This window comes from Macrobrachium rosenbergii, chromosome 46 (genome assembly GCF_040412425.1).
Source record: "Macrobrachium rosenbergii isolate ZJJX-2024 chromosome 46, ASM4041242v1, whole genome shotgun sequence".
Taxonomy (NCBI): Eukaryota; Metazoa; Arthropoda; class Malacostraca; order Decapoda; family Palaemonidae; genus Macrobrachium; species Macrobrachium rosenbergii.
Genome location: NC_089786.1, coordinates 4,312,501 through 4,334,535, shown reverse-complemented (window position 1 = coordinate 4,334,535; position 22,035 = coordinate 4,312,501). Strand labels below are relative to the sequence as shown.

At 35.4% G+C, this 22,035-nt stretch overlaps 2 protein-coding genes across 2 annotated transcripts in view; one reads left to right on the top strand and one right to left on the bottom strand.

Annotated features, from left to right (window-relative positions):
• The window catches only part of LOC136830106 (mediator of RNA polymerase II transcription subunit 15-like), a 114,451-nt gene that overhangs the window by 2,254 nt on the left and 90,162 nt on the right, over positions 1 to 22,035 (top strand). The window lies entirely within an intron of this gene.
• The window catches only part of LOC136830107 (transcription initiation factor TFIID subunit 3-like), a 43,487-nt gene continuing 31,926 nt past the window's right edge, over positions 10,475 to 22,035 (bottom strand). The window contains exons 4-5 of the mRNA XM_067089300.1: positions 17,989 to 18,025; positions 10,475 to 10,761 (exon numbers count right to left, since the gene is read on the bottom strand). Coding sequence (XP_066945401.1) covers positions 10,475 to 10,761; positions 17,989 to 18,025 — 324 coding nt within the window. The remainder of the gene's footprint in view (positions 10,762 to 17,988; positions 18,026 to 22,035) is intronic.

The window sequence follows — 22,035 nt, the reverse complement described above, 5'->3', positions numbered from 1 at the left end:
ACTTCAGAAGTTCAAGAGAAAGTGCAGTGCATCACCACCCTAATACTGTTCTCCTTGCGTTGTAATACAGTTTTATTTATTTATGAATTTATTTTTTCTTTTTTAATAAGTGGTATCTCTTCTTTCTGTATTTCCCTTTACTTCCTCTTACTTCTTCCTGATGGATGCCATGTTCTTTGGAAGATTGAATTTCAAGGCAGTGGTCCCTGTGGTGGGCTTGTTTCGTATGAATAGTTTTGATCTTCTGAATAATAATAATAATAATAATAATAATAATAATAATAATAATAATAATAATAATAATAATAATAATAGTAATAATGACTGAAGAACGTTTGGTTAGCAGATGCAAAGGGATCGAACGCTGTTCTACAGAGTTGGAGTTTTGTCTGTTCCAGTTTGAATTTCTTACTATTGTATTGTTTTTTTAAGTTGATTTCCGAATTACTTTACACCGTGGTTCTCAACCTTTTTTGGCCCCTGCACCCTTTCACCATATGTCAGAATGTCATTCTCCCCACATTTCCAAAATTGTCTGCCCTAAAAGGTGCATTCCAAACAATATGCATATAATACTCAAAATCCTTGGTCACAATTCCCCCCCCCACCCTCCCTCTCGAAACTTTGAAATTCCCCCCTGGTTGAGAACCACTGTTTCAGAGTGAGTTACAGCTAGGAATGAAAAAATGCCGCTGGAAATAAGTAATATGGATAAACTTATAGATCTGATTTCAGTTTGAATTTAATGTTGTTGGGTTTTATTTGCGAATTACTTTACTGTGATGAATAAAAACATGTTGCTGGAAATAAGTAATACGGATAGACTTGATCAGGTATTAAGATAATAGTGAGTTAGACGCGATGACTGTGGAAAAAAATCAACATGAGCGACAATAACAAACGAGATGGTTTTTGTGGCGAATAATCGTCAAATTAACACTAATGTTCACCAGAAGTTGATCATGGAGGTATGGTCTTCCAGCGAACATTTTCACCAAATTCCATCGAAATCCGTTTCACCGTTCTGAAGATATTTTGTTAACGTCTAGAAACACACAAGAGTGAAAAATCACCTCCTCCGACGGAGTAATAATTTTATATATATATATATATAATTTATATATTATTTATATATATATATATATATATATATATATATATATATATATACATATATATATATATATATATATATATATATATATATATATATATATATATATATATATATATATATATATATATATAAATCCTGAGTCCCATAAATTTTTGAGGTTTTGCGAACAGAAATATTACTTAGGATTTTTAATGCTTTCCGATATGCATATCAAGGACACGTATACTATTTTATGGCATTTTCAGCATGTCACATGTGAATAAATAAAACTACCACTAGTAGTATTACTTGTGAAAAAAAAATAGGAACTGGTTAAAATTCGTATTGTTATGTAGAGGTGTATATAATACTTTATATTATTATTATTTTATTATTATTATTATTATTATTATTATTATTATTATTATTATTATTATTATTATTATTATTATTATTATTATTATTATCATCATCATTCAGTAGATGAAACCTATTCATATGGAACAAGCCGACAGGGGCCATTGACTTGAAATGCAAGCTTCTAAAGAATATAGTGTTCATTAGGAAGAAGTAATGGACAATAATGAACTTTCCCTAATCCAGCCTTTTAAGATACGTGACGGGTATTTCCTGCAAGCAAATGACAGTAATAATAAATACATTGGAAAACAAGTGGAATCACTTACACACATACCCAAGGAAAGATACACTGCCTCTCAGTGTCTGTGGTCTTGTAAAGTGAACTTCAGTTATTTTGGCAAGTGTCTGACGAGACAGTGTTTCAAGAAAATCGTCACTTAACACTTAAAAGATTGTTACTGAACGCAGGAAGTGTTGGTGTCGTGGCTAATTAAGCACTGAATATGGTGGATGACGGTATTATGATGAAGAATCAGTATTATTATTATTATTATTATTATTATTATTATTATTATTATTATTATTATTATTATTATTATTATTCAGTAGATGAAACCTATTCATATGGAACAAGCCCACCAAAGGGGCCACTGACTTGAAATTCAAGCTTCCAAAGAATATTAGGAAGAAGTAAAAGGAGGTAAAGGGAAATACAGAAAGAAGAGATCCCTTTTATTAAAAGAGGAAAAAAATGAGTAAATTAACGAATATATAAAAACGAATTAAAATGCAATGAGAATAGTATTAGGGTAGTAATGCATTGCACCTTCGCTTGAACTTCTGAAGTTCCAAATGCACGGCATCTTAACTAGAGAGGCTGTCCCACAGTCCAACGGTGTGATGAATAACAGATACCATTAATGGCAATTTTTCCAAACAATACAAGAATACATTTTCAGTGACAGTAGTGGTTTTGCAATGCACTTAAAAGAAATTAATAAATTTAGTGTGTGAGTTTTATAATTAAATGATTTATAAAGGTAGATAAATGACAGGGATATTCGCAACAGGTACTATTTATGCAAAATTTTCGAAACGCTTCAGGAACAATTAACAAATGCAAGTAGTGCTTTTGCGTGTCACTTAAGAAAATAAAATTAATTTAGTGCTCGTTTTGTAAAGAAATAATCTGTAAAGGCAGATTACTAACAGGGATATTCGTAAATGATTTCATTTATGTAAATTTTTCAAAACGCTTCGAGAATAATTACTAAACGCAGGTAATGGTTTTCCAAAGCACTTGCCAAAATGACATTAGTTTAGATTTATAATGAAATAATCTATACAGATACATTAATGCCAGGCATATCCGCAACAGATACCAGTTATGCCAATTCTCTTAAAACCCTTCAGGAATGATTATTCAGTGCCAGCAGTGTAAAACAAAAATATTGCATGGATTTAGTGTTAGCTTTATAATTAGATGATGTATAAAGACGTATTGTGAACGGGGATGTTCGCAATAGGTACCAGTTATGCAAATTTTTCTGAACACTTCAGTAATAATTACTGAGTGCCAGTAGTGTAAGTAAAGTGTTCGCGTTAGGGATGTTCATAACAGATACTAGTTATGCAAATTTTCTAAACACTTCAGCAATAATCATTAAGTGCCAGTAGTGTAAGTATCAAGTGTTCGTGTTGAAGCTGAACGAGCTATGGAGACGAATACTGTGGATCCATCTCCACAATGGCTCCCTGACACAGATGTCTTTAATGCCAATTTTTCACGTAATTTATTTCGTCACCTGGCATTTCCTGTTGCAGTTTCGCTGACGTTGCATTTGTCCCGTCTGTTGTGCTTTTTTTTTCTTTTTTCTTTTTTATTTTTGTTTTTGTACTTCTGAGTCCTCTTCGCTGATACTTTGGTTTCTCCACGTGGGGTTTTCTCGTGGGTTTTAAGAGGCGTTTTAGTTCGTTCTTTTCTTGTTTTGTGTTTTTTGGTTTGGTGTTTTGATAGTTTTTTTTTTTCGTCGTTTTTAGATGTTTCACTTTTGTGGATTTATCTTGTTCCTTCTTTTCTGCCGAGATAGGAATCAGCTGTTGCTTAAGAATAGTCCATAGAATGATGGAGAGGGGAAACAAATTTTGGACTCAGATACGTGATACTTAGTCGACTGTAGTGGACTGCAAACAGGACGGAGAAGGTGGAGAAGGCAGTGGGGCTAGCAACCTCATCCTAAAAGAAAGTTTGTTTTGTAGTGACAAATAACTTGTTTTTTTAATATTCTGCATAACAGAAGACTGGCAGTTACAAACGCAAACACATGTAAATAGGTTGTGGATATGTACACACATATGGTGTATCATGTATGTACTCACGCACACACACAGACATTATGTATATAATATATATACTATATACATTATATATACCTATGTATATATGTGTGTGTGTGTGTATTGGAGCGTGGGTATGCATCAAATCGTCCACACTCAACTAAAGAGTGAGCGTGCCCACTCTCTCCTTCATTTGGGCTAAGACAGCCATAACCCCGGTTATGTATAACGCGTGTTGTGGGCGCTGATGATGGCTGTGCCGTGTCCTTTGGCACAGGAACAGGAACAGCAGCAGCAGCAGCAGCAAACGTCATCACAGGCAGTGGTGGTGGTGGTGGTGGTGGTGCCTGCAGCAGTCTGCCGAAGCGCCTTTCCTTGGCGGTGGCATGTCATGTGAATGGGCCACTGACGTTTCTCGTTCTTATTTGGTGCTGACTTTTAAAACAGCCTTCTCTGAACGAACGGCAAGGTCAGGAGTTGCTTTGATTATTTATTATTATTATTATTATTATTATTATTATTATTATTATTATTATTATTATTATTATTATTCTCTGGACTGGAGGGTTGATCATTGGTTGAACCTTTTTCGTTTCTTGAATTGCGAGGTCACTCATTTGTTGCTCCTGTTCATTTCTGGACAGCAGTTTCACCTGTTTATTCTTTTATTTTTTTGTACAACAAGGTCGGTCATTCATTGCTCTTGTTTTTTGGACACCGAGGTCACTTATTTGTTGCTCGTACTTTTTGGACTAAAAGGTCACTAATTTATTGCTTATTCATTTTTTGGACGAACAAGTCGCATATTTATTGCTCTTATTAATTTTTTGGACGACAAGGTCACTCATATATTGCTGTTATTTCTTGGACGCCAAGATCTATTTATTGCTCTTATTCTTTTCGTTCATTTATTGCTGACATTCATATCCTTGGTAACAAGGTCACACCTATCTGTTCCTTTCATTCATATCCTAGGTTACAAGGCCCCTTATTTATTGCTCCCGTTCGTGACTCTGGTAACAAGGTCACTTACTTATTGCTCTTCTTAATTTTCTGGATAACGAAGTCTGATGTATTGCTCTCATTCATATCTTTGGTAACCGGCGCTTATTTATCTCTGTTGTAAATATCCTTGGTAATAAAGTCATATGTTTATTGCTCTTGTTGATATCTTTAATAACAAAGCAACATTTTATTGCTATCGTTGATATCCCATGTAACAAGGTCACTTATTAGTTGCTCTTGTATATATTCTGTACAACAAGATCACTTGGCATTCTTCATTTTCTCAACACCTCATATTTGGAAAATAAGGATTACTTATCCATTTTATTAGTAACTTTAAGGGAAATTCACATCTATTATTCACAGAGTTTTGTCGTTCATTGTTTGTTAGATCTTAAAATGTTCTGCTGGTTGTCAGAACATCAGCAATTCTGTCGTCTTCATTTTCCTAACTCCTTGTATCTAGTATGTATGTATGTATGTATGTATGTATGTATGTATGTATGTATGTATGTATGTATGTATGTATGTATGTATGTATCTGTGTTTATGCGTCTCTGCTTTTTGTTGAAAGTATCACCTGAGGACCTTGGCTTCAGTCACCTAACCTAATCTAACCCTGACCTGATTTGAAGATAGCATGGCAGGCCGTCTTACTTTTTTTTTTTTTTTTTCTCCGTGGCGTCTTCTTGGTTCCCAAGTCTGACGCAGCTGGTGCTGTGGCTGTGTTAACGAGGCCTCGTTAAGACTCGTTGCCGCTAGCAACAGACTGTTGAGGATTGTTGCAAGTTCCTGCAGTGCGTGGTGTTTTATAAGGCAGGGGAACTAGGTGTATTTTCGTTTATCAGGGATTATTATTATTATTATTATTATTATTATTATTATTATTATTATTATTATTATTATTATTATTATTCAGAAGATGGATCCTATTCTTGTGGAACAAGCCCACAGGGGTCATTGACTTGAAACTCAAGCTTCCAAAGAATATGGTGTTCATTTATAAAGTAAGAGGAGGTATAGGGATATACAGAAAGAATAGATACCACTTATCAAAAAAGAAGAAATAAATTAATAAATAGATAAAAAATGTATTAAAATGCAAGGAGAATAGTATTATGGTAGTAATCCATTGAATCTTCGCTTGAACTTTTGAAGAAGTTCCAACTGCACGACATCCTCTTAAGGGAGGCTGTTCCACAGTCCCACGGTGTGAGGAATGAAGGACCTCTGGAACTGAGAAGTTGGACAGCGAGGCACATTTGCCACATACTGGTGCGGCTACTCAACAGATCTGGTTGCTCTTGGCAGGTAAAGGGGACCGGAGATCAATGGAGAATGTGAAAGATGGTGTTAAGAATTATAAAGGAACTCGTATTTGATTTTGCATCGTCCTCTCCGTGTTCGAAGGCCGTTGGGGCAGGCAACCAAACGAGGCAATAGAACTGCCTCTTCAAAGAACGCGTATTTACTTATTCAGTTTCTGAACGAGCTTTGTAGATGTTCGCGTCAATGATTTTCTCGTGATGATCTTACCAGTGCCTTCATTACTTTTTCATAATTGGTCTCTCACTGCCTTTGTACATATTCTTTTATGTTCCCTTCCTTTTCATAAATGGTATCTCTTCTCTCTGTATTTCCCTTTACTTCCTCTTACTTCTTCCTAATGAGCACCATATTCTTTGGAAGCTTGAATTTCAAGTCAGTGGCCCCTTTGGTGGGCTTGTTCCTTATGAATAGGTTTCATCTACTGAATAATAATAATAATAATAATAATAATAATAATAATAATAATAATAAATATATATATATATATATATATATATATATATATATATATATATATATATATATATATATATATATTTAGAGAGAGAGAGAGAGAGAGAGATGACAAATTATGAACAGGGCCTCCCGTATCAAAGGGTTTTGAGAGCAAGAGGAGAGACAGGGACCGCAGACGTGCCTGATTTAAATGGTGTGATAAAAGTTCTCACAAGGGGAAGGGTTTCAGCATTCCGGAAGCCAGCTGAGTGTTTAAAGATTCGAGTAAATTGTGCATAGATTTCAGAGGAGGGTTTAAAGTTCTTGTTGTTTTCGCTCACAGTTTTCTTGACGTGGATTTAAACTCTAACACACCAGTTCAGTTACAAGAGAGAATCAGGCCACAGTGACGTCTGTGTATGTGTGTGTTTGTGTGTATGTGCTATTGTGTTTTGTTTTTTTCAATTTAGTCTGAGGCTGTTTATTTTGATAAGAATAATCATCATATCGTGAAGTGTAATGAGAGCGTGTAGATATATTAAGATAGCGTGTATATATATTATATATATATATATATATATATATATATATATATATATATATATATATATATATATATATATATATATATATATATATATATACATACACCCACTGTATATGTATATTATATATATATTATATATATGTGTGTGTGCATGAGCACATTTCGATTGTTTTAATAGGTACGTAAACTAATGCATGAACTTAGAAGTATAGATATATACTGCTCTCCCAATATGCACAACAAATACGAAAATTTTCCTTGTACGCAATATCCATTTATGTATCGACCTGTACTAAATATGTAGTTCATTCATTAATTAACTAATGTGTTACTTTATTTGGTTTTGTTTATTTATAAACCCAAGTTTTAAAAATCACAAGAATATACACTTCCTCCCGTCTCGTCCCAAAATGATATAAAGTAAGAAAAAAGAAAAAAAAAAAAAAAAAATCTCATTCAGGACGGTCTCATATACGAGATCTGTCATCGAGATCGTCCTTCGAATGCTTTCAAAGGCTTTTCCTCTTCCCCCCTCCCCCCCAAGGGAGATTCTAATTGCCCCTGGGAGGCGTGCCAGGGGGATTTCTTGCACCGCTCCCGGATTTAGCTGTAACTGAAGACAGAGATTTTTCAGCTTTGCTTCAAACGATTTATTTTTTGTTCTTGTTTGTGTGTGTGTGTATATATATATATATATATATATATATATATATATATATATATATATATATATATATATATATATATATATATATACATACACCTATATCCAAAACTTGTTCTTCTGAGAATGGATATTTGATAAATACATAGTGAATACAGGTGTAAGAATATATGTGCTTCTGGAAATGTATGTTTCGTTTTTACCCTAAGCCTTCCTTTCATTTCCATTATCTCGAATGAATGGCTTCCATTTTCACTATCTTCATGACTGGCTTTCAGTTCCACAGTGTTCTGTGAATTCATTTCCACTATTTTGAATGACTTGCTTTAATTTTCACCATCTTAAATGATTTCCTTTCATTGATGCTATTTTGAATGATTTCATTTCCACTATCTTAATTTTTTTTTTTCATTTCCACTGTTTTATATGACTTGCTTTCATTTCCATTATCTTAGATGACTGGCTTCCAGTTCCACAGTCTTCAGTGGGTTCATTTCCACTATATTGAATGATTTGCTTTAATTTTCACCATCTTAAATGATTTCCTTTCATTTATGCTATGTTGAATGGTTTCATTTCCACTATCTTAAATTTTTTTTCATTTCCACTATTATATATGACCTCCTTTCATTTCCATTATCTTAGATGACTGGCTTTCATTTTCACAGTCTTCTGTGAATTCATTTCCATTATCTTGAATGACTTGCTTTAATTTTCACCATCTTAAATGATTTCCTTTCATTTATGCTAGATTGAATGGTTTCATTTCCACTATCTTAAATTTTTTTTCATTTCCAGTATTTTGTATGACTTGATTTCATTTCCATTATCTTAGATGACTGGCTTTCATTTTCACAGTCTTCTGTGAATTAATTTCACTATCTTGAATGACTTCCTTTCATTTCCACCATCTTGAATGACTTCGTTTCATGTCCTCTATCTTGAATGACTTGCTTTCTTTTCCTTAATCTTAAATGGCTTCATTTCCACTGTCTTGAACGACTCCCTTTGATTTCTGCTGTTTTGAATGATTTCATTTCACTATCTTGAATGATTTGCTTTCATTTCCCCTATTTTGTGAATTCATTTCGCAGTCATAAATGACTTGCTCTCATTTCTACTATCTTAAACGAATTCATTTCACTATCTTGAATGACTTGCTGTCATTTCTGCTATTTTGAATTATTTCATTTTCACTATCTTGAATCATTCTTTTTTAATTTCCACTATCTTATTTTACTTGCCTCCATTTCCATTATCTTAAATGATTGGCTTTCATTTTAAAAATCTTCAGTGACTTCATTTCACTATCTTGAATGGCTCCGTAACTACGAGGTCTCGTCCAATATATATGTTTTTTGTTTTCAGGAAGTAGATGAAGTGACACCTTTCCCGGGATGTTCATAATGATATCTCGTGTTTACGGGAGGGGGAAGGGGAGGGGGAGAGGGAGGGGGTGATACGTGGCACGAAGCCATATCACATGATACACCCCCTTCCCCTTCCCCCGCCCTTTCTCCTTCTACCTTCCCCCTTTCGCTTTAAATATGTGTGTAAGGGTCTTCTCTCGAGTCCCTTTACATTATGGGCCAGGGCTATTTAGCGCGGTCGTTTTTGACATGGCGTAAGTGATCTCGTTTCGAGTCTCTCTCTCTCTCTCTCTCTCTCTCTCTCTCTCTCTCTCTCTCTCTCTCTCTCTCGCTTTGGGGGGATTTCATTGTCATATATGTATGTGAAGATATACGCAACTAACTCAACAAGTCAATATATATATATATATATATATATAATATATATATATATATATATATATATATATATATATATATATATATATATATATATATTACTTACGTGTATGTGGATGCACATTGGGCGTGTGCGTGTGAGGTTCTTATACACGCAAGTCCTCAAGCTCGTCTGAATGGAATGGGTATAATGGGGGTAGCAACCACAACCCAAATACCCAGGCTATTAATTAAAGTGATTTGTAATACCTGGTGCCATACCGTCTAAGGCTCAAAGGGGTTAAGGCTTGTATCTGTCTGTCTGTCTGTCTCTCTATCCCTTTATATATGTGTGTGTGTGTTAGTTGTATAAGTATGATATAAGTGAGAACAATTTTAAATAGAGAGAGAGAGAGAGAGAGAGAGAGAGAGAGAGAGAGAGAGAGAGAGAGAAAAGTCAGCAAGAGAGGGAGATTGACTTCTCGTTCTCTGGATATGAGAGAGAGAGAGAGAGAGAGAGAGAGAGAGAGAGAGAGAGAGAGAGAGAGAGAGAGAGAGAGAGTCAGCAAGAGAGGGAGATTGGCTTCTCGTTCTTTGGAGAGAGAGAGAGAGAGAGAGAGAGAGAGAGAGAGAGAGAGAGAGAGAGAGAGAGAAGTCAGCAAGAGAGGGAGATTGACTTCTCGTTCTTTGGATATGAGAGAGAGAGAGAGAGAGAGAGAGAGAGAGAGAAAAGTCAGCAAGAGAGGGAGATTCTCGTTCTTTGGATAGAGAGAGAGAGAGAGAGAGAGAGAGAAAAGTCAGCAAGAGAGGGAGATTGACTTCTCGTTCTTTGGATATGAGAGAGAGGACAGAGAGAGAGAGAGAGAGAGAGAGAGAGAGAGAGAGAGAGAGAGAAAACCATTTCAGGCCTTTTGAGAGAGAGACAGTTGCTCCGCACCAGAGGTTCCTCCGAGTTGCCAAGAACTTCTTGCAAGTCATTGCTCTTGTGGCAGCAGCAACCGGTGGCGTTCTCTGCTACGTCGAGTCTTCTCCTCCTCCTCCTCCTCCTCCTCCTCCTCCTCCTCCTCCTCCTCCTCCTCCTCCTGCCATTCGAAAACGCCAATTATATTGCAGTAACTGGTTGCACTTAAATCGGCTTTGGTCGCGATCTTAAAAAGACGATCTGGGAGCCGGCGACGCGAAGCTGCGGCAGTTAGATTATTTTCCTCCAGGAAATCTCTGGGATTTGGGTTAATTTCTCTTAACACCAGAGGAGAGAAATCTAAGACGAGATTTGGTTTGGGTTAATGAGGAGCCTTTTGACGCCTTTTGAATGGTAAAGGCTTGATGTCTGAATGGAAAATTGAAGTATGTAATAATTAAGTTTTTCTCTGTATAGGTGGAAACTTCCTGGCACATTTTCGATTTGTAGAGAATGATTGACGTCTGAATGGAATATTAAACTATGTTAATTACCGGTAGTTTTATTATGTATGGGTGGGGAAATTCAGAAATAGGTTTACTTATGCTAAAAAAACTGGGGCCTTGAATAGAATGCTGCACTTTGTGACAGCTTATTGTGAATATTTTTGTATATTTTTCTTTAGATTTTATTATTTCTGAAGAGCTTTTTGAGTAAGTGCTGGGGTGAAATAGGAATAACCTTTTTTATTATTATTAATAATGCAAATAATAGCAATAGGGAAACATTATTTTTAGAATGTTTGAGGAATGGGAATGACCTCCGTTAATAATAATAATAATAATAATAATAATAATAATAATAATAATATAATAATAATAATAATAATAATAATATTAATTATTATTATTATTATTATTATTATTATTATTATTATTATTATTATTATTATTATTATTATTATTATTTTTGTTGTACTATAAAAGTTCTGTATACAATAATACTGCATATATATTTCCTCTTATTAGAAATATCCCGGTTAATCTCTCATTTCAAAACTTCCGTTTAGGGATATCTCTTATTTCTCTTACTTCAAAACTTGGTCACGGGGCATATGTTATTTCAGAGCTGCTTATTTATTATTTCCCCTATTTCCAATAATTTAAACTCTTGTTGTTCTATTTTAAAACTGCTAGTTACAATTATCTCTTGTTTCAAATCCGCTGGTTATAAGATCTCTTAGTTTTCTGATTTTAAAATTGCTTGTTACGAAAATCTCTTATTTCTCCTATTTCAAAACAGCTAGTCATGATTTTCTCTTGTTACAAGGTGTTTTTATTTTTCTTTTGTTGCTTCTCTTATTCTGTTCCTCCTATCCCAAACTTCCTTCTCCTATTTCGTGTTCGAATTCTTCCTCGATATTATCTCTCTCTCTCTCTCTCTCTCTCTCTCTCTCTCTCTCTTGTTATCGTCTCTTTCTTGAAGATTTAACCGCAGTTTCTCTTTTCAGATTTATATCCCTGTCTCACTTATTTTTGATCTTACTTATCTTGTTTATTTTATTTATCTTATTTATCTCATTTATCCTATCTTGTTTATTTTATTTTTTTCATTTATCTTATTTATCTCATTTATATTATTTATCTCATCTGTCTCATGTATCTTATTTACCGGTCGTTGGGCTTAATCTTCTTCTCACGGATCGCTACCAACCTCAGTGATCCCACTCCCACAGATCTCATTCATTTGCCTAATCTCAGTCAGCATCTTTGATTCTGTTCTCGCGCGAGACAAGCATTCGGGCCTGGTCAGGCTTTCGTTTGTTTGGTTTTTATCGTAGTTTTTTTTTTTTTTTTTTATCATGGCGTTTAATGTGATTTTTTCACCCATGGTTTTAGGTAAATGAACATTTTTTTAGTCTTTTTTACCCATGACGTTTAATTAATTTTTGTTTTTGTTTTTAGGTAAATGAACGTTAATTTTGTCTTTTTTTTTATCATGGCGTTGTTTTTACTAATTTTTAGGTAAATGAATTTGGTTTTTTCATCATTTTCATCTGATCTCACAAATTAGTCTGGCAAGGTGACTGGTTTCGATGGAATGTTAAGACACATTCATGTTTTTTGCAATTATTTTCCTTTTATCGTAATTATTTTTTACTATGGCGGTTAACGAGAAATATTTCCTCGTTTTCAGGTAAATGAACTTAGTTTTCCTTTGCATTTTCATGTGATCAGGAAAATTAGACTGACAAGGTGACTGGTTTCGATGGAATCTTTTGATCCATTTCTGAATTTTTCCAGCGATTTTCCTTCATGCTTTTTTCCATGGTATGTTGTTTCCTTTCTTCTTTTCATGTTGATTTCAGCTTTCCCGAAGTCTTAACATATGCCAGAAACTGAATGAATATGTCATTGACTTTCGTAACCCATTTGATCGTTAACACATTTGATCCCTAACTTCGTCCATTGGACATGGAATCCAGGTAGATCAACCTGTATAGGGGACACGTCTGCAAGGTTGCAGATATGCAAACTGTTTAGCACTGTTGCTTAGGAACTAGCTTATCCAAGCGCTTCAAATTTTGTGTTAAAGTTTCCTGTCTTCAAAGCCTGAAGCCTAATAATTTTTGATATTATATAAATGCTAATGCTCCAGCATAAGGATTCCTTACACTTGACCGCAAGCGCACCACTAAAATTTTTCACAGAAGCTTCTGAACTGAAGAAAGTAGATTGAATGAAAGGAAAGTATGGGTTCCCAAAGACACAAAGAGTTGAAAAAAAATTCTAAAAATGTTCGAAAAAACCAAGATTCATAAAGGATAAATATCCGTATTCTGATATGACAGCGCACCATGATACCTGGAGAAGTAAAATGCCAATTGACCTTCTCCAGTATTTTCAGAGACTTAACACCCAAAGGGGCAGAGCTCTCTGGCCTTTTTTCGAGTCTAGAGGGCCTTTTGTGTCGTTGGGTACCCACACTTTACTTTCAGTCAATTCGCTTCCTCCAGTTCAGATACTTCCGTAAAAAACATAAGTGATGAACTTAACCCATTACTGGAACATCATTTAATTATGTGATATTTTATCCAAAGCTGGGAATCTCGCATTTGAACTCAGGAACGACAAAAGAAATTCCTGGTTTTAATTCTGCGCGCAGCCACGTGGGCCATTACATAAATACCCTTTTGAAAGAGTTTCCGATCCCGAGAGGGCCGTGTGAATTATAAGTCGTCCAATGAACGGGGCTTAAGAGGAATTCACCCGAATCGAGTTCGTGAATATGCTACAGTCCCCGAGAGTCGCGTTCCTTCGACTCGGCAGACCATAAACCAAAGCAGAAAACAGATGTGGAAATCATATAATGACCTTTCTTTGGCTTCTGCTTCGAGCTGGCTCTTTTTTCCGCATGCCTCAGGCATGTTTGCAATTCTTGGACGGCTGAGAGCTTTTGCGCGAGGGGGGGGGAGGGTTAAGGGGGATGGATCAGGCAAAGGGACGTGTCCCTGCGGAGGATTTTTTATTTTTTTAAAGTTGTTTTTTGTTGAAGCTTTTTTTTTTTTTTTTGACTGTTGGCTTTTAAAGGAATAACTGTTTCTCTTTGCTTTGGATGCAATATGAACTTGTTAATATTCATCCAGTAGGGAATTTTATTTGTCATTTTCTGAAATTTGTTTGTCTTTTTTCGTATTTTTTTCCTGATCACTATTTTTTATCTAATGTATAATTTCTTTTATATATCATATTGAATGCTTAAACTTTCATCTGAAACTCAAGGCACATACATGCACGTCTATCTAAAGGCAAGAAAGCACAAGCGAACGCAAGCAGGCACATGCAAACCTTATCTCAACACTTGAAATTGCTTATGTATGTTATATATATATATGTATATTATATATATATATATATATATATATATATATATATATATATATATATATATATATATATATATATATTTATATTTATAATATAAATCTAAAACCTACCTACGTATGTGTCAATACTGGTCTTATCCAAACACGTAAAAATAGATGCATAAACTTTTCTAAACCCACGCAAGCGGGTGCATGCATCTGAATCTATCTAAAAGTACGAGTACACACACGTCTGACTGAACAGCGTTTAGAAGCAAGAGTTCCTCAGCGTCTGGTCTGAGGGAAGACTAGTCCAAGGTTGTCGGTTAAAAGTGGATGTGGAAGGTGCTTGAACCCCAAGAAGTTCTTGCTTGGATGATTCCTCCTCTCTCTCTCTCTCTCTCTCTCTCTCTCTCTCTCTCTCTCTCTCTCTCTCTCTCTCTCTCTCATTGCGACATTTGAATGTTTTCTGTCTACTTTTTTTTACTTGATTGGAACAAATTGTATTATATATATATATATTATATAATATATATATATATATAATATATATATATATATATATATATATGTGTGTGTGTGTATATATCTATATAATTTTATATATATATATATATATATATATATTTATATATATATATATATACATATATATATATATATATATATATATATATATATATATATATATATATATATATATATATATATATACATATATATATCACACAGACACACAACTAAATTCCACTTCATAATTACATCCAGCCGTATTCAGCAACGACCTAATGACCAAGGAATGCTTCACGTAACACTATTTCACGCACTATTCTATTCTCATCTTCTCTTACGTAAGATCACCGATCCATTTGACACCTTATTTGTTTTCATATCGGGACACTTGACTTATAAGCAGAAGGACCTCCCCCACCGCCCGCCCCCTCACCTTTCTCTGCTCGTCCTCCTTCCTCCCTCCCTTCCTTCTTCGCGTATTTTCTTAATCTCAGAGAAACTTTGTTTTCTCTCCGTCAGTCGCACAGAAGGAGACATGACGTTTGGGTTCTCACGGTAAACAGCTTCTCATAAGCCACCCGTCCGCCCCCCACCTCTCTCTCTCTCTCTCTCTCTCTCTCTCTCTCTCTCTCTCTCTCTCCTCTTCTTTTTCTCGTTCTCTCTTTCTCTTCTCTCCTCTCTGTCTCTCTTTTTTACTTCTCTTTTCTCTCTTTCTCTCTCTCACAGATAGATAAATACAAGAGCAAACCACGCGCGCGCACGCACACACACACAGACACTTTCACACTCACTCACTCACTCTCACTTTTTCACACTCGCTCACTCTCACTCTTTCACACTCTCACTCACACAGATAAATACACGTACGCGCACACCAGGGGTAGGAGGGTGGGAAGGGGATTGCAAAACTCTCTCTCTCTCTCTCTCTCTCTCTCTCTCTCTCTCTCTCTCTCTCTCTCTCTCTCTCTCTCTCCTCTCAGATACATAAACACACTCGCACACCAGGGAGTAGCTACGTGAGGTGAGGGGGGAGGGGGAGGGGGAGGGGGAAGGTGAAAAACTAGACATCGGAGTACATAAATCCTGCCGCTTTTAAAAGTTGTCGTAAATCAGGAGAGCGCATGCGCCGTGTAAAACAAACTTCTTTCGAAGTGTCCTTATGGTGTTTTTGTTTTCTGCCGGAAGTGGTTTCGAGACTATGTCGTGCCCTGTCTGTGTGTTTTTTTTTTATTTTTCGTTTTGAACGTTTTTTTATATTTATATGTGGCGTATAAGTTTTATTTCTTATTGTATGTGGTGTAATGATTTCTTATTCACTACATGTGGTATAAATGATTTCTTATTCATTGTATGTGGTGTAAATGATTTCTTATCCATTGTATGTGGTATAACTTTTATTTCTCATTCATTGTATGTGGTATAACTCATTTCTTTTTGTATGTGGTATAAATGGTTTCATATTCATTGTATGTGGTATAAATTTCATTTCTCATTCGTTGTATGTGGTATAAATTTCATTTCTTATTCATTGTATGTGATATGACTTTTATTTCTTATTCATTGTATGCTGTATAAATTATTTATTATTCATTGTATGTGGTATAAATGATTTCTTATTGTATGTGGTATAAATGATTTATTCACTGTATGTGGTATAAATTATTTCTTATTCATTGTATATGGTGTAAATTATTTCTTATTCATTGTATGTGGTATAAGTTATTTCTTATTCATTGTATGTGGTATAAATTATTTCTTATTCATTGCATCAGGTGTAAATTATTTCTTATTCATTGTATGTGGTATAAATTGTTTTTATTCATTTTATGTGGTATAACGTTAATTTCTTATTCATTGTATGTGATTATGACTTTTATTTCTTATTCATTGTATGTGGTATAACCTTCATTTCTTATTCGTTGTATGTGATATGACTTTTATTTCTTATTCATTGCATGTGGTATATATTTTATTTCTTATTCACTGTATGTAGTATAACTTCTGTTTATTTTCTTAAAAATATGACCAGTTTTTTTCTTTTTTTATTATTGCAGATTAGTCAGGTCTTTAAGATATTCTTGTTCATTTTTGATGGATTCGTTTTCAAATAACATTGATATTCATTCTGTGTGGTGTACCTCTCATGTCTATTTTTAAAATCTGACCAATTTATTTTTTCAGTTTTCTGTAAAGGAAAACTATTGTGCCGGCTTTGTCCGTCCGTCTGCACTTTATCCTGTCCGCACTTTTTTCTGTCCTCCCTCAGATCATCAAACATACCTAAATGGAGTCCCTCTAGCCTCAGTAGTTTTTATTTTATTTAAGGTTAAAGTTAGCTATATTCGTGCGTCTGGCAACGGTATAGGACAGGCCACTACTGGGCCCTGGTTAAAGTTTCATGGGCCGCTGCTCATGCAGCATTATACCGAGACCACCGAAAGATAGTTCTATTTTCTGTGGCCTTGTTTATACGCTGTAGGGGCTGTACAGAAATCTCGATTGCGCCGAAGAAACTTCGGCACATTTTTTACTTGTTTTGTTTTCTGTTTACAGTTGTGAAAATGGTAGCTATATTATTTCACGTGTTTGGTAGGCGTAAACTCGTAGCACAAAGCTCAGCATTTATTTTACAAGAACGAATGGGATTTCGTATTGCGGTGTGTAAACACCAGATGTTCCTCAGAAGTCTTTGCCCTCATATTTTTTTTCTTTCCTTTTCTTTTTTAAATAGAAAGTCAGTAGGAGAGCCTTCCAAAAAATCCTTATCTGGTCTCAGGCAGGAGAAAGGAAGAGGGATTTAAAATATTAACGGCCTAGATTCGCCACCTGAACTACAAGAAGGTTAAGAGCCTCAGGACACGCAGACGTTTAAAAATAAATCATCAAACAGACATTTAAAAATAAAATCCTCAAACTTCATTTTGTCTAGCATTCAGGGCATTTTTTTCTGTCAGAAGTTGCCGTGGAGGATAATATTTAGGCCAAAGGACAAGCACTGGGACCTATGACGTTCATTTGTCGCTGAAAGAGATTTTGAGAATAAAAGGCTTGAAAGGTGTAACTGGAGGAAAACCTCGCAGTTGTCAGGAAAGGGTGGAAAGTAAGATGTAAGAAAGAGAATAGGAACGGAGGTACAGTAAAAGGAATGAAAGGGGTTGCAGCTATGGGCGCTACAAAAGGACCCTGTAAAGAATTTAAGTAATGCCTACAGTGCACTGCGTGAGGTACACTGACGGCGCTACCTCCCTACGGGGTTGTGTCAGAAGTTACCAGCAGTAATATCTCTGGTCGTGGGCTACCATTTGGAACCCCGAACAACAGGTTTAAAACACGTATCCTCTGTGGAAGACAAAGGGTTATGAAAACTTCATTTTTGTCTGGTATGAATAGCCATTCCTCAGTCTGACAGTCTAAGCAAAGATTATTTTTTTGAGTTGTAAATGAACGTCACTGATTTCGTGACTCGCATCCGGAACCGTGAATAAACACTCTTTCATCTGTCGCTGATAGTCACAGCAAGCTCCCTTTTTTGTTTTTGAATTATAACTGAATGTCACTTATTTCGTGACTGCTTCCCGAGAGTGACTTCCGTAAACAGCAGCATCCGGAACTATGAATAAATACTCTTTCATCTGTCGCTGATAGTCACAGCAAGCTCCCGTTTTTGTTTTTGAATTATAACTGATTGTCACTTATTTCGTGATTCTGCTTCCCGAGAGTGACTTCCGTAAACAGCACAGCAGCAGCAGAGGAAAACAGTGGAAATGTGAAGAAGAAGACACAGAAACGACAGTTCTCCCCTTGACGGCTCTTCTGTGCGTTTATGCAACTCAGGCCTCGAGGAATGATGATCCCCCTAATTAGACCACCCGGGCAATGCTTGCTATTCCTTTTGATGATGCTTGTATCTAAGAGAGGCGCTTTAAGTATCTGTTGATGATGATGATGGTGAGAGGTTGTTGGAAGGGGGAGGGAAGGGGTTACCCTGGGAGAAGGGGAGGGGGTGTTGGGGAGAAGGGGCGCCTTGTAGGGGAAGAGGGTACCCTGATACGCCCCCTTATTTTAGGCTAAAAACAAGGATGTTTACGTTGACTGCAGTTATTTAGAGTTTTTGTTGTTGACAGGTGTTGGCCCCGTTCAGCGACGTTTCTTCTGTTCTTCTGCACATCTGAACGTTATATACATTGCGTTCTTCGCACTGATCTTAAGTGGCCTACTCGTGGGGTGGTTAGTGCCGTCAGCGCACCTCATGCGGTGCGCTGTATAGGCATTACTTATGGTTCTTTGTAGCGTCCCTTCGGCCCCCAAGCCGCAATCCCTTTAATTCCTTTTACTGCACCCCCGTTCATAATTTCTTTCTTCCATCTTACTTTCCTCGACCCTCTCCTGACATTTGGTTCCTAGTGCAACTGCGAGATTTTCCTCCTATTACACCTTTCAAACCTCCTTTATTCTCAGTTTCACTTTCAGCGCCTGAATGACCTTATAGGTCCCAGCGCTTGGCCATTGACCTATATTCTATATTCTGTTTTACCCTCTTAAGTGACCTTGGTTTTCAAGTGACCTCGGGTATGTATCCCGATTCATACCCACGAAGTCTAAATTCGCGCCTACCAGTACTCAGTTTTAGTTTTCTGTAAAAGAAAACTACAGTATTGTGCCGGCTTTGTCTGTCCATCCGCACATTTTCTGTCCGCCCTCAGATCTTAAAAATTACTGAGGCTAGAGGGCTGCGAATTAGTATGTTGATCATCCACCCTCCAATCATCAAACACCAAATTGCAGCCCTCTAGCCTCAGTGGTTTTTATTTCATTTAAGGTTAAAGTTAGCTATCGTCTTACTTCTGCCAACGATATAGGACTTGCCACCATCGGGCTTTGGTTAAAGCTTCATGGGCCGCGGCTCACACAGCATTATACCGAGACCATCGAAAGATAGATCTGCTTTCGGTGGCCTTGATTATACGCTGTAGCGGCTGTACAGGAAACTCGATTGAGCTGAAGAAACTTCGGCGCATTTTTTACTTGTTATACCCTGTTCTCCCTTGGGGTGGTATTCTATCAGGGGGTGACAGTTTCAATTTTACTCTTTTGGTAAGGAGATACGGTATGGGAGTCCTGGTCTCCTTATGGGATCTCATTTAAGAAGTCCTGTAGGATATGGCATTTGCTGTGGTAACAGATCAGTGAATTAATTACCTTGCGGTATTCCGTGTGTATATGTTTCCGATGTCTTAACCAGGTCATTCTTAGGGAAAAACATTTCAAGAGGAAAATTCATTATGATTGATGTATTTTTTTCGATAATATGGATGCGTTTCCAAATATATTTATGCTTGATTTTTTACTCCATTCTATAAGTAATGATGATATGACATGTTGGAATGGAATATAGAGTTTAGGACAAAGGCCAAGCACTGGGACCTATGAGGTCACTCAGCGCTGGAAAGGGAATTGAGAGAAGGTAGGTCTGAAAGACGTAACAGGAGGAAGACCTCAAAGCAGTTGCACCATGAAACAATTGTTAGGAGAGGGTGGATAGCAAGATGGAAGAAAGATAAATGAATGGAGGTACAGTAAAAGGAATGAAAGGGGTTGCAGCGGCTAGGGGAATATGGAATATAAATTTAGAAAGGGTTATATTGCCAGTCAAATGAATATTTATCCATGAAATTGCCAGCTGTCATAATCAGACACACGATAACAACAGCAGAGAATGCAAGTGACAAATGGTATATTTTTCTTATGAATTGATCCTAAGCGAAGGTGTGACTTGAAGTGAAAAGGTGGAAGTACTACTGTTGTCATTCATAAATATTAACCGGTCGTATATTATCTTATGACAGGCGGAAAACGCTTACCTGAATGAAAGGAATTTAGGTTACTAGAACTTCCCAAGCTGACGGTATATGTAACATGCGAGAGAAGGAATTTTATATGTTTTTGTGTGTGTATATATATATATATATATATATATATATATATATATATATATATATATATATATATATATATATATATATATATATATATATATATATATATATATATATATATATATATATATAGTATATATATTATTATATATATATATATATATATATATATATATATATATATATGCATATAGTATATATATATATAATATATATATATATCAAACTATATGGTATCTAATGGGGTATTTATTAGGAAAAGTTATATATTGTATATATATATTGATAATATGGATTGTTTGTCCAAGAAAGCTTGTAATTTTTCATTAGTAGAATTACTAATTAGATACCGTTCAAACTGGATGGTATCTAATGGAGTATTTATTCAGGAATAGTTAGATTGTACGGATACTTGATAATGTGGACTATTTGTCCAAGAAAGCTGGTAATTTTTCTAAATAAATGCTCCATTAGATATAATAACCCATTCAGATGTACTCTCAGAGTGCGTGTAAAAAAATATAAGCTGTCAAGTGCTTCAAATAAACATTGGGAGAGTGAACTTGTCTTGGTGGATGAATGATAAACACAAAGGTAAACATAAACATTACCTCTAAGTAACTTGGTATCCTTGATAATGATAAATGATGTTCCGCAATTCTTTGGTTAACAGATGACTTTCCTCAGTCAGTTGAAGGGAAAGGTTAATGGGAAGGTTCTACTCTTCTGTTTCTTGGTAATGGGTGGAGTGTGTTGATTCGTATGGGCGCGTGAATGCTTCTGTATAGGAGGTATGTACAGTGTACGCCCTCATGGATGAGCTTATTGACATTCGCCTGTGTTGGTTATGCGTGGGATTTTACCGACGTGTGTGTGTGTATATATATATGTGTGTGTGTGTGTTTATGTAATATGCACAAATATATGTATAAATATGTATATATATATATATATATATATATATATATATATATATATATATATATATATATATATATTAAATTATATATATGTCTGTATATGCATATACAGTATAGTATATGTGTAGTATATATATATATATATATATATATATATATATATATATATATATATATATATATATATTCACATATATATATATATATATATATATATATATATATATATATATATATATATATATATATATATATATATATCTGTACGCAATAACTGCCACAAAAACACAATCGCGCCCTCATTGATGGCCGACAAATGAAATAAAAGTAGGCACTTAACTGCAGCGGAGGCTTTCCTTTCCCCATTTGGCTCAAGAACTCAAAGAAGGCGTTACAGAAT